We start from the raw sequence: 12031 nt of genomic DNA on the forward strand, positions 1-12031 counted from the left end.
ACCATTACTTTAAGCCACCACCAATGTTCTCTTCTCTTAAACTGACAGTTCATTTCAATGTGGGCTTGGCAAAGCATAGCAGCATGCATATGCTTTAGGGTAAGGCACTATCCACATGTGACAGGACACCAGGTCCTTGTTTTGGTGAACTTGAATAATCACAATTTTTTCTCATTAGACTAGCTTATTCATCAAGAGCAATCTACAATAAGCAGCCCTTTTTTCAGTATATGTTCTTTAATAATTTTCTGAACACAAATTTCAGTTGAATATAGTATTCTTCTGCTCCCCACCCACCCGACATTACGTTTTCTTTATTTATTTTTAATCAATTGGGACATAGTGATGACTTAATTACTGGGCCCAAGAAGTTTTTTATATACTATGGACATAACTATGGACATGAAACTTATATGTGTATATCTATGCAATATTTACTATACATCTTATACACATATGTGTGTGTTTATAATATCTCTCCTTCAGGTCTGTGGCTTTTGACTTTTTTATTGTCTTAATGACATTTGATAGTTAGAAATTTAAAATTTGAGAATGTGTTATTTATCATGCTTTGGTTTTGTTTTTATGTTTTTCCTTCTCTGCTTGGTGATTTGTTGTGTTAGGGTATCTTGCCTAACCCTAGGTTTTGAAGACAGCAGATTACAGTGTGGATGCTAATTTAGTGTAGACAGGATTTCATCTTATAGATTGTTATTTTTAGAACAGCAATGAATATTTGCATCTTTTTTTTTGGTACCTCTGTTAGATAGTGTGAAGAATTCTGTAAACTCCGATACACACCAGCATTCTGTTTGTAACGGCCATTGATCTCACGAGACAGGGTTCTTTAGGAGACCCAGCATGAACTCAGTGGTTGAAAAGGCTTCGGTTTCTATCAAATGACCTCAACAGTTCAAGAGGCCAACTCTAGTATAACTTTATATATTAATCTAAGTATTTAGTATTTAATAGCATTTTCCCATAGACCTCGTGTGTGTGTGTATGTGTGTGTGTGTGTGTGTGTGTGTGTGTGTGTGTGTGTGTGTATGTATGAGTCTATAAGTCAAACTCAGATGTTATTTGAAAGAATAATTCTACTTGAGGCTATGAATCTTAATATTAGTGATTTTGGTTTTGGTAAACAAAAAGAAAACAAAACAAGATTTGTACCAAATTGATCATATAGCCTTACAAAGATTTAATATGTCATATGCTATAAAAATAAACATTTTCTATAGTTACTGTATACATACACACACATACACATATAATTGTATAAATACAACCTGCTGAATCCATTAATTGTTTCTTGTATGTGTATGATTTCAGAGCTGTCTACACTAAGTTAGAATCCACACCATAATCTGCAGTCTTCAAACCCTAGGGTTAGCCAAGACATCCAAACGCATCCTCAGTAGGGGATAACCAATTAGGGGTTCATCCCCAGAGAAGCCTAGATCTCAGAGGTAGTTAGTTGACTGTAGTTTTTCACATGAACCTCTTTCATGTCTGTCGGTGGTGTTAATGTTCTGAGGGCAATTTGAGAAGGATTAAGGAGGTGTACATGGGAGGTACTGGAGGGGAATGACATAGGAACAGTTGGAGGGAGGAAAGGACAGGGGAAAATGCCATAATCATTTTAATTAAAATAAAAAATAAATTAAATTAAGTACAAAACAAACTTCTCAATAGTGGAGTTGAACCCTTGGATTCCAGCAAAGCTTATGTTATCCACTTTGTTTGGCCCTCGGGATCTACTCCTGATTAAATCACTTGGTTGGAGGGGTGTGGCTAGAAGAGGTTTCTGAGCTTGTACATAAAACTTTTGGTTCTGTTTCCACAGCTCTTCTTGGCTTCCTCGTGGGAACTATATAGAGTCTAACCGTGATGACTGCACTGTTTCTCTGATCTACGCTGTGCACCTTAAGAAGTCTGGCTATGTCTTCTTTGAGTACCAGTACGTGGACAACAACATCTTCTTTGAGTTCTTTGTAAGGCTTTTCATATTCTAGAATTTGATTTTTAAGGAACATTCATATAATTATTTATAATCCTGGTCCACTCCACTTTATGCCTCCTAACTTTTTGGAGGGTGTTAACTGCCTCTTTCAATGTTCAAAGAAAGCCCCCCCCAATGGTACTTTGTGTTTAATTTAATATTATTTCTTTGCTTTTCACAGTTTTCTCGTGGAATAATGTTGGCTTGCTTCATTTCGTGTTATGTTCAGCAGGTGGCTTAGACTGTACATCACAAATAATTTTTCCAACACTCATTTTTTTAAAAATTTTTTAGCTACAGAAGCTATTACTTTTCTCCACATTGTGTATGTAGGGGGATATCAATGTTTACGTGTTCATATGTGTGTCTATATGTGGAAGAACATACATTTGTATATGAGGAGGGCACAGCTTGATGCTGGGTGTTCTCCTCTATCACCCTCCACTTTACTGTTTTGAAACAGAGTGTCTCATTGCGCCTGAGCTCATGGATTGGGCCGTGCTGGCTGGTCAGCTAGCTCTGGGCATCTGCCTTTCTCTGGTCTACCAGTACTAGGTTAGAGCTGTGTGCTACCACAGCCGTGTTTTACACATGGTAGGGATCTAAGCCTGTCCTCATTATGATTGTATAGCAAGTACATTACCCATTGAGTCATAATAACAGTTTCCTTTATGTTAAAATTATATAAAAATATTTTGAGTTTGCTTAAATATTTTCTTGCAAGTCAGTAAATATTTCCCGTTCACTATAATTATTTGCTTATTCGTAATTATTTTAAAAATAAAAAGTGACTGTATGTTCTGATTCTGTGAATTTTAGACTGTTGTAAGGTCTCCTTGGGTGTGACATATTTTGGTATGTCTGTCACGAGCTTAAGTAGAATTACAGAATCTACGATATAGTCCTATACTAGTGGACCAACTACTGAGGCTATTTAGCGAATGTAAGCTGTACCTGATCTAGTACTATTTACTATGACAGTGACTTTAATTCTTGAGAAAATATTTTCAGATGGACTTGAAGAAAGCACAATGTTTGTTTTGTCATCAATGGGAAAAAAACATGTTTCTGTGATCCAGATTTTAAGAAAAGAACATACTAAAAATTTTAAAATAAATTTCTATTGCTCTAGGTGATAAGTATTTCTAAAACAGCAATTGTAGTTTCTAAATCAAAAGTTTGATGGTAAGAAATATTTCCCATTGCACTTCCCTTTGAAGCAAAGAGATTCCGGCTCTGGTCGTAACTGTAATTATTAGCTGTATGTTCTTGAGCAGTTAGACTAAGTTTCCGGCCCTCACGGCTTCCTTCTGTGAGGTGGATTGTTGGGGGAGCTTCTAGTATGGGTATCTTTTGATGTTTTAGAAATGTTAAGCAACATTTAGACAGATTTGCTTTTTAAAGTATATCTTGTTTGCAAAAAAAGCTTGTGAGAATGAATGAATATTTCTTGGGACATTTCAACAGTATTGCGGAAAATGAATAAACTCAGGAAGTGAGACTAGGGTCTAACTGTTGTAAATAGCAGTTCCTTTATATTTCCCAACAAGTCCCTTGAGAGCCGTCAGTAAAGGTGCTTTTAAGGCATGGCGCACCATTACCTCCTGTCAGTGATGCCTGTCAGCGATGCTTTGGTTTAGAGTCTGACAGGGTGCCAAGCTCATGACGGCCCTTTCTATCTCATGGTTATAGGTTGCGATTGACTCAGAAGGTCCACATTCCTCAGTCATCATTAATCAGTGATGAAAAGAAACTAAAGATAGTTTCTTTATTTACATTTCAAATGTTTTCCCCTTTCCAGGTCTCCCTTTCAGAAACCCCCATCTTATCCACACACACCCCTCCTCCCCGCTCCGATTCTATGAGGGTGCTCCCCAATGCACCCACCCACCCACTCCCGTCTTCCCGCCCTGGCATTCCCCTACACTGGGGCATCGAACCTCCTCAGGCCCAAGGGCCGCTCCTTCCACTGATGTCCAACAAGGCCGTCCTCTGCCACATATGCGGCAGGAGTCATGGGTCGCTCCATGTGTACTCTTTGTTTGGTGGTTTAGTCCCCTGGAGCTCCCGGGGGCTTGGTCTGTTGACACTGTTGCTCCCCCCATGGGGATGCAAAAGAAAAGGAAGTGTTTGAATGAGAAAGATGTAGGTAGACAGGAAAAAATATATACAAATGGTATATAGTGTGAAAGATGAAGTGCTGAGTTTGAGCATCAAGTGTGACTTTACCTCAGCACTACCGTTTCTTTTCAAAATGATGAAGCTGAAACCCAGAGGAGTTATTGCTCCATGATTACACTTTAACTGGTTTCAAAATGAGTAGTAAAGTTCACTTCTCCACAGTGGAGGGGAATGTCACAATCCCATGATAATCTGTTTTGTATATAAAAAAAGTCTTTAGCATGTATATTAGTTGCTCACTGAAGATCAGAACCTATAGCTTCTAGAGAATGGTGCCACATTGTCATGATGGTCAGAGGAGAAACAGGCCACAAATTTAATGAAAGGAAATATTGGGATCACCAGTGGGACTGTTTTCTAGTTAATAAGTCTTTAGAAAACGTTTTTTAGTGAAAACACTTTGAGCTTTGTGACAGGAAAAAAAGGAAGGCATCAAGAATAATTTACAAAAGAGAAAGATAGACTTGGCAGCTGATGAGTACATTGGTAATATCCGACTCTACCCTGCTGTTGACTGTATTGCTATACCAGCATAATGTTCTGCCTTTTAGCTATCTAGCTCTATACCTATGTGCATACCTAAAAAAAAAGTAGTTTCCTAACCTCTAAGCATTTTTGAAGCATTACTCAGAGAGTTCAAGATGTTTTTTCATTACTTATTTATTATTATTTAATTGATTATTATTTATTCATTTTGCATCCTGATCACTGCCCTCCTCTTGGTGCCCCCTCGCACATTTTCTTCCCTATGCCTTTCTCCTCTGAGAGGGTGGAGGCCCCCACTGCTTATCCACAGCCTTGGCACATCAAGTTTCTGCAGGTTAGGCACATCTTCTCCAGGCCAGACAAGGCAACCCAGGTAGGGGAATGGGATTCATATGCAGACAACAGATTTAGGGACAGCCCTCACTCTAGTTGTTGGAGGACCTAATGAAGATGGAGCTGCACATGTGCTACATATGGCGGGGGGTGCCTAGGTCCAGCCAGTATATTTTCTGTGGTTGATGGTTCAGTCTCTGAGAGCCCCCAAAGGTGCAAGTTAGTTGACTCTTGATCTTCCTGTAGAGTTCCTATCCCCGAGTCTCCCAATCCTTCCTCTAACTCTTCCATAAGACTCCCTGAGCTCCTACCAATGTTTGGCTGTGGATCTGTTTCAGTCAGCTGCTGGGTAGAGCCTCTTAGAGCACAGTTATGTAAGGCTCCTGTCTGTAAGCATAACGTAGTGTCCAGGGTTGGTGCTTGCTCATGGGGTGGGTCTCAAGTTGGGCCAGTTATTTGTCAGTCATTCCCTCAGTCTCTATTCCATCTTTGTCCCTGCATTTCTTTTAGACAGGATAGATTTTGTGCTGAATGTTTTGTGGGCAGGTTGGTGTCCTTATCTCTCCACTGGGGGTCCTGCCTGTCTACAGGAAGTAGCCACTGAAGATTCCATAACTCCACCGCTAGGAGTCTCAGAAAAGTTATCACAGACTCCTGGGGGTCTTCCCCTTCCCTGGCATGTCCTGGAGATACCCCCTACCCCGCATCCTTTACCAGCTGCCGATTCCCCACATTTGACCCTGAACCTCCCATCCTCCTCCCCATCCCCTCTTCTACCCTGTCCCTTCCCTTCCATCTGCCTCCAGGACTATTTTATTTCCCCTTCTAAGTGAGATTCAAGCATTCTCACTCGGGCCTTACATCTTGTTTAGTTTCTTTGGGTCTGTGGAATGTAACGATAGTGTGTGTATCCTGTACTTTATGGCTGATATCCACTTATAAGAGAGTATATATCATACATGTCATTTTGGGTCTGGGTTACCTCACTCATGATGATGAGTTCCATCCATTTGTCTGCAAAATTCATGATGTCCTTGTTTTTGATAGCTGAGTAGTGTTCCATTATGTAAATGAACTACATATTCTTTGTCCATTCTTTGGTTGAGGGACATATGGGTTGTTTCTAGTTTGTTTCTAGTCATTTTAATTAGCATGGTAAACGATTAATATTTACTCCACTACAAAAGGTTAGGACTTAGATTTTGTCTATAACCATGTAACTACACATTTAGATTACATCCTGGGAAACTAACAACCAAAGCAGACTTTATTTGCTAATTTAAGATTTTTTACTGTCATCGATGACATTTGCAGATAAAAAATGTAGCTCTCACTCCTTATCAAAGGAGTTTCTTTTTGCAGCAGATGGAGGTTAATCCAGAGATTTACAACTAGTGAAAAAGGCAGAGAATAAGTTACGGTAGGATGCTCACCCCTAGTTAACAGTCCAACCCCCAGCCCTAAGGCTCAGGGAACATCGCAGAAGATAAAGCACAAAGATTCAAGAGCCCAAATTTCAGACACCTGCTGTGAGATGACATCTAGACATGACGGAGAAGTTGTACCAATAAAGTCTTAACAGTGTGGTTGCCAAATAGGAACTGGCTAATGACCATACCAGCCAGCGAGGAAAGAAGGAGGCTCACAAAGTCCCGGCCCTAGATGAAAGTCTTTATGCAGTCAGTGGCTGCTGAGTGAGGGGGAGAATCAGTTTTCTCTAGGGTGTAACCCCTAATAGGTCACCCCAATAGGTTACCAAATTCCAAGTATTCGTCCTTAAATATGTGTACATATGAGTAACACTGTGTACTCTGTAAATGTTTACGTATGTATAATAAATGCAAAAGAAGAGGACAGGACTCCTGGAATGGGTGGGGATGTGTGGGAGGGGCTTTAAGGGGGAGAAGGAGGGGTGCAAATGATGTAAATACAGTATACTCATGTATGAAATAATCAAAAGGAGAAGAATTTAAATTAAATAATGAAAATAGACTTTGCTTTTAAGCTCCAACTTGCATGTGAATGTGAGTTAGAACAGTTGGGCAAGTTGGGCAGAAGGTTTGTAATGACTTCCCAGTGTTGATTACTCCCACTCTCCTTAACATCCAGGCATTTGGTTACAACAATGAAATGGTTCAGTCAGAACCACTTCCTCACATGCAGTTGTAGTGTCGTCTTCAGTGCTCTTGGCGTGGTTGCTTGTTGGAGATTACTTTGTTGTGCAAATGCTTTCCCACATTGATTACATTCATAGTTTCCCTCCAGTATGTGTTTTTTATGATGTTGGAGATTACTTTGTTGTTTAAATGGGATTGAAGGGTGTTCTTGCAGTATGTGCACGGACAGAATGAATGAAAGCTATTATCACAGGAGCTTCACTGAACCCCTTTTGTTTGACTCACAGATTCAGAATGACCAGTGCCAGGAGATGGATGCCACCACAGACAAGTGGGTGAAGCTCACAGACAATGGAGAATGGGGCTCCCATTCTGTAAGTCCCTTTCTTCTTTGATACCAACCCCATTCTTCTCCTTCCATTTCCTAACTATTTACAAGCATTCAGTGTATGAAAATAAAATGCATAACCTGGTGGGTTACTTTAGATACGCTTCATTTAGTGAAGAAACTGCCTTTGTGCTTCATAGACTGACATTTAAATTTTTGGTTTATTTTTCTGTTTCCCCTTTTCCTTAGAATGTAGAATGGTTTCCTATCCCTTTCTCATCTCAATGGTACTCAGCAATTTAGAAGGTTAGGTAAAACGGATATAAAATGTTACAAGGTTTGAGCATACAAGTTTACATATACATCTGTCACATGAGATAGACCAGTCCTCTGATCATTGGTTAGACCATGAATTAACCTAATTCCACGTTTTCCACTTTTAGGAAGTGATTTTTCAGGTTTGTTTGCATTTTGGGCCTAGCATTGGATACATCTGATTGTTACAAAATTCACCCACTATTGGAATCTCAATCTACTTTCTATACATTTGCTACCTGTTGGTAAAAGTTTTATTCTTTCTGGTCAAGCAGTATAAATTTTACTTCTGCCCAGCATGTCTCTTTCAGTGCTTGAATCCAAGAGGCAGTGATGACACGTTTAATACAGCTTGTATTGTTTGAGACACTGTCCCTTTGGAGTGAGGCGTGGTTTTAAAATGTGGCTCTGTATCAGAGCTGCGTTTGTGTAGATGGTTTGTTTAGCGTCTTTGTGCCTGCTCTTTCATTTTAGAAACGAGAACAGCCTTCCTGTATCAGATAAAATGAAGGCAGGAAGGGCCTAGATGGAGCCTCCAGTGTGAAACCTGAGTTCTCTTTAAATAACCAACTCTCATTCCAATCTTTGGGTTTATACAAATGCCTCATCCCGTGTCTACACAATGTAGACTTTCAGGAGGCTTTTTCACCCCTGTGCTTGAAAGCGATATTAGTACTACTTAAGGTCCATTCACCTCACCACCCAGTGGGTGGGGCTTTGGCAGCAAATGGGTGTTCTTACCTTTATAGAAGGAACACAAGAGAATGTGCAGAATGCATTAGTTCTCTCCATCCCTGTCAGGAAGATGTAGTCAGGCAGATTTTAATGTTGGGGAGCTTGAATTTTATCAGCCTGGGTGCCTAGAAGAATAAAGGTATCACATGAAAAAGCAAAGACCTAATTTTGGGTTGGTCACCTGTATCAGCAAGAAATGTATTAGAAAATTCACTTGATTTGTATGTAGGAAATGTCCCAGCAGCAAGGAAGCAAATGCTAATGTCATTTAACTTCTCAAGCCAGAGTTAAATCATGCTACTCATAAAAAGTGCCTTTTCTCTTGAGCCCAACACACTATGGCTATGGCAGGCCATTTTCTATCATACCCAGGGTTGGATCTTTTCTAAGTTTAAAGGGCTGATTTAATTCAGTTTTGGAGGTTTAAAGTCATGCACCTGCATCTTCCCAGCTCTGGTGAAGGCGGCATCAGAACAGTGGGAGTGTGTACAGGGGCTCATGTGGTGAAACAGAAAGGTGGTGGAGATCAAGCTTGCTCTTTTATTACAGGCGTTCTTGTGGGAACTCGATGCATGAGGGCAGATTAGCCACTTCTAAGGCAAAGGCCTCAAATGGACTCCTATCAGTCCCTCCTCAGAAAAGTTCACTACTGCCACACTGTGGCCCAGGCTTCCAGCACATGGATCTTTAGGAACCACATTATGGTGCCTACCTGCTTGCCTGCCTGCTTCCCTCCCTCCTTCCCCTGCACCCTCTCTCTTTCTTTCCAGTTCAGAGATATACCTTAAGAATATAGCATTACTGGCAAAGTACATGCTTGTGTATAAATTCATTTACCCTTTCTGATAAAGCCCTTCAGGTTATAAGCTACAACTTTAAAGTTTAAACACAAGTTTACCTTTTGTTTTGACTTAGCTTCCTTCTTAGTATATGAGTATGGATTGTCTGAGTGTTGTATTTTTAATTTTAAATTAACTTCATTAAAGCTCAGGCTGAATTTAAGAGCATTTAAATTTGTTAATTCTATTTTTAACGGTGTTTATATAAGGAATGGAAAGAGGTTATAAGGGAGTAGTTTCTGGCTGTGGTTAGAAATAGCTCGTCTGACCTAAGTGTCTTGTGTTTCTTTCTGTAGGTAATGCTGAAATCAGGCACAAATATTCTGTACTGGAGGACGACAGGCATCCTTATGGGTTCTAAGGCAGTCAAGCCTGTTCTAGTAAAAAATATCACCATCGAAGGTATTTTATAGCTCTGTGCCTTAGGTCTCGCTAGTCCAATTTTACTGTTAAAATATTTGGTTGGTTTAACTGACCTAAGTGTTTATAATAAAGACAAATGTCAGACATCATGCATGTCTAAAGACCTTAGTTTCATGTCCACAAAATTGATTAATCAGTTGTCTCTGTCCTTCTGCCCTCAAACTGAATTATCTAATAGCTGTAAAGCAGCAAAGACAATAAATGACAGTCTTCAGTGTTTTTTTTTTAAATAAAATGAAAGTGGACTGGTGTACAAAAGCCCATTACTCATTAGAGGTATGCAAATTATGCTAGTTAATCTGATCATTATTATATACATAAAAAATAATAAGAGTCTGGCTGTTTCCTAAACCTCTTGTGCCTTTCTGAGCCAGATGGGTCACTTTTGGTCCAGCTGAGCCACTAATACACCCTATCATGGCTCCTTCTCAAGTAGACTGTATCTAGTCAAAGCAGCAATTCTTCTTTATTAAACTTTGGTATGCTTTGCTTATCCCATATGCCTGCTCTGAAGATGTTAACTCATTAGCCACTGGGACATCTGCTGGACCAAGCTGGAATTTCCAACCAGTAGCCATTTCTAGGGTCATTCCTACTTGCTCGCACACCATCCGTCTTTCCTTGCTCTGAGTAAATAAGGAATGTAGGCTCAAATTACTATTGCTCTGTCTTCTCTGCAGAGGCAGCAAGTAGGTGCTAATGTGCTCACTGTGCTGGGTTCTCTCCTCCAAACCCTGTCTTCCTTTCCAAACAGGGGTGGCATACACCTCAGAGTGCTTTCCATGTAAGCCAGGCACTTTCAGCAACAAACCAGGGTCATTTAACTGCCAGATGTGTCCCAGAAACACCTATTCTGAGAAGGGTGCTAAAGAATGCATAAGGTGTAAGGAGGACTCCCAGTTTTCAGGTAAGGCTAACTGACACTTTTTACTCCTCTCTTTCCATGATAATTGCTGATCAGGTGCCATTTCCCATGGTAGAATGAGTATGGTAAAAATGGTGGAACAAAAAAAAAAAAAAAGATGGTGGATCACACACCAATGGGATGAAGTGAATACATGTTGAATTGAGGGCAATGACAACACCTTCTCTGCATGACTCTCTCCCTTTATGATTTTCCTTTATTCCATACTCCATTGATAAATGGTGTTTGTGTCAGTCTAGCCAACTTTTTAATTTCACACAGTTTGTTGCCATAAAGGCTGTAGCGATATAATTAGAAAGTTTTAGTTTGTTCTAGACTTCCAGTGTTCATTGACAAAATAAGAGGAATCTAATGTTGTCTGGAAATAGTCACCACAAAGCAGATGTATCATAGAAGCATTGTTATCCTCCTTCAAGAGAGAATGAAAATACAAACCTTTATTTACCTAAGGCTTGGCTTGCTCTACCTGAACTACTCTAACACCGTGACTTTTTTAAAAAAAAACATGTTGACTTGCTTTTGTATTTTGATGTTCCTCTTTTCTTATGGTCACTAAGGTCCATTTCTGAAGTGCTTTGTGTGCATATGTGTTACAGAGGAAGGAGCCAGTGAGTGTGTAGATCGCCCACCCTGCACTACCAAAGACTATTTCCAGATCCATACTCCCTGTGACGAAGAAGGAAAGGTATCATAAGTCGTGTTTAACTCACCCTGTGTTTATAAAACTCTCTTCCCAATGTGGGTACTCCTGGTTTGTAACTCGTATGTGCAGACAGTACGGAGGAAATCTAAGAGTTTAGGTGTTGCAAACTGCCTTTGCTTTTACCTCCCAATTAGTTATCTGGACACAGTATGTAGCTCTTTGGTAATCTTTATGATATTTTAGTAAAACTTCTCTGTTGAGATGGTATTCGTTCCAAAAAACTTTTTGTGTCTGTCTCCATTTTTTTTTTCATCTTTAAAACAAGGTTGATTTTACTCCCTGTCTCATGAAGCTTCTATGGGAAGACATAAGACGCTCAAAGTAAGGCTTCTAGCCCAGGGCCTTTTCTGTGATGAGAACCCCATACATTATTACTATTTTTAAAAATAAATACATTCTTTCAGATTACTGTTTTTTTTTTTAAAGATTTATTTATTTATTATATGTAAGTACACTATAGCTGTCTTCAGACACTCCAGAAGAGGGAGTCAGATCTTGTTATGGATGGTTATGAGCCACCATGTGGTTGCTGGGATTTGAACTCTGGACCTTTGGAAGAGCAGTCAGGTGCTCTTACCCACTGAGCCATCTCACCAGCCCCAGATTACTGTTTTTTAACAAAATACATCTTTTTCAGAGGTCAAATG

At 39.7% G+C, this 12031-nt stretch overlaps 1 protein-coding gene across 2 annotated transcripts in view; it reads left to right on the plus strand.

Moving 5' to 3' along the window:
- Nucleotides 1-12031, plus strand: part of Kiaa1324l (KIAA1324 like) — a 190637-nt gene that overhangs the window by 117566 nt on the left and 61040 nt on the right. For both annotated transcript variants that reach the window (XM_029535634.1, XM_021189956.2), the window contains 5 exons: nucleotides 1844-1991; nucleotides 7404-7490; nucleotides 9630-9735; nucleotides 10511-10663; nucleotides 11278-11366. In XM_029535634.1, the coding sequence (XP_029391494.1) occupies nucleotides 1844-1991; nucleotides 7404-7490; nucleotides 9630-9735; nucleotides 10511-10663; nucleotides 11278-11366 (583 nt within the window). The remainder of the gene's footprint in view (nucleotides 1-1843; nucleotides 1992-7403; nucleotides 7491-9629; nucleotides 9736-10510; nucleotides 10664-11277; nucleotides 11367-12031) is intronic.

The sequence above is a fragment of the Mus pahari genome, chromosome 2 (genome assembly GCF_900095145.1).
Source record: "Mus pahari chromosome 2, PAHARI_EIJ_v1.1, whole genome shotgun sequence".
Lineage (NCBI taxonomy): Eukaryota > Metazoa > Chordata > Mammalia > Rodentia > Muridae > Mus > Mus pahari.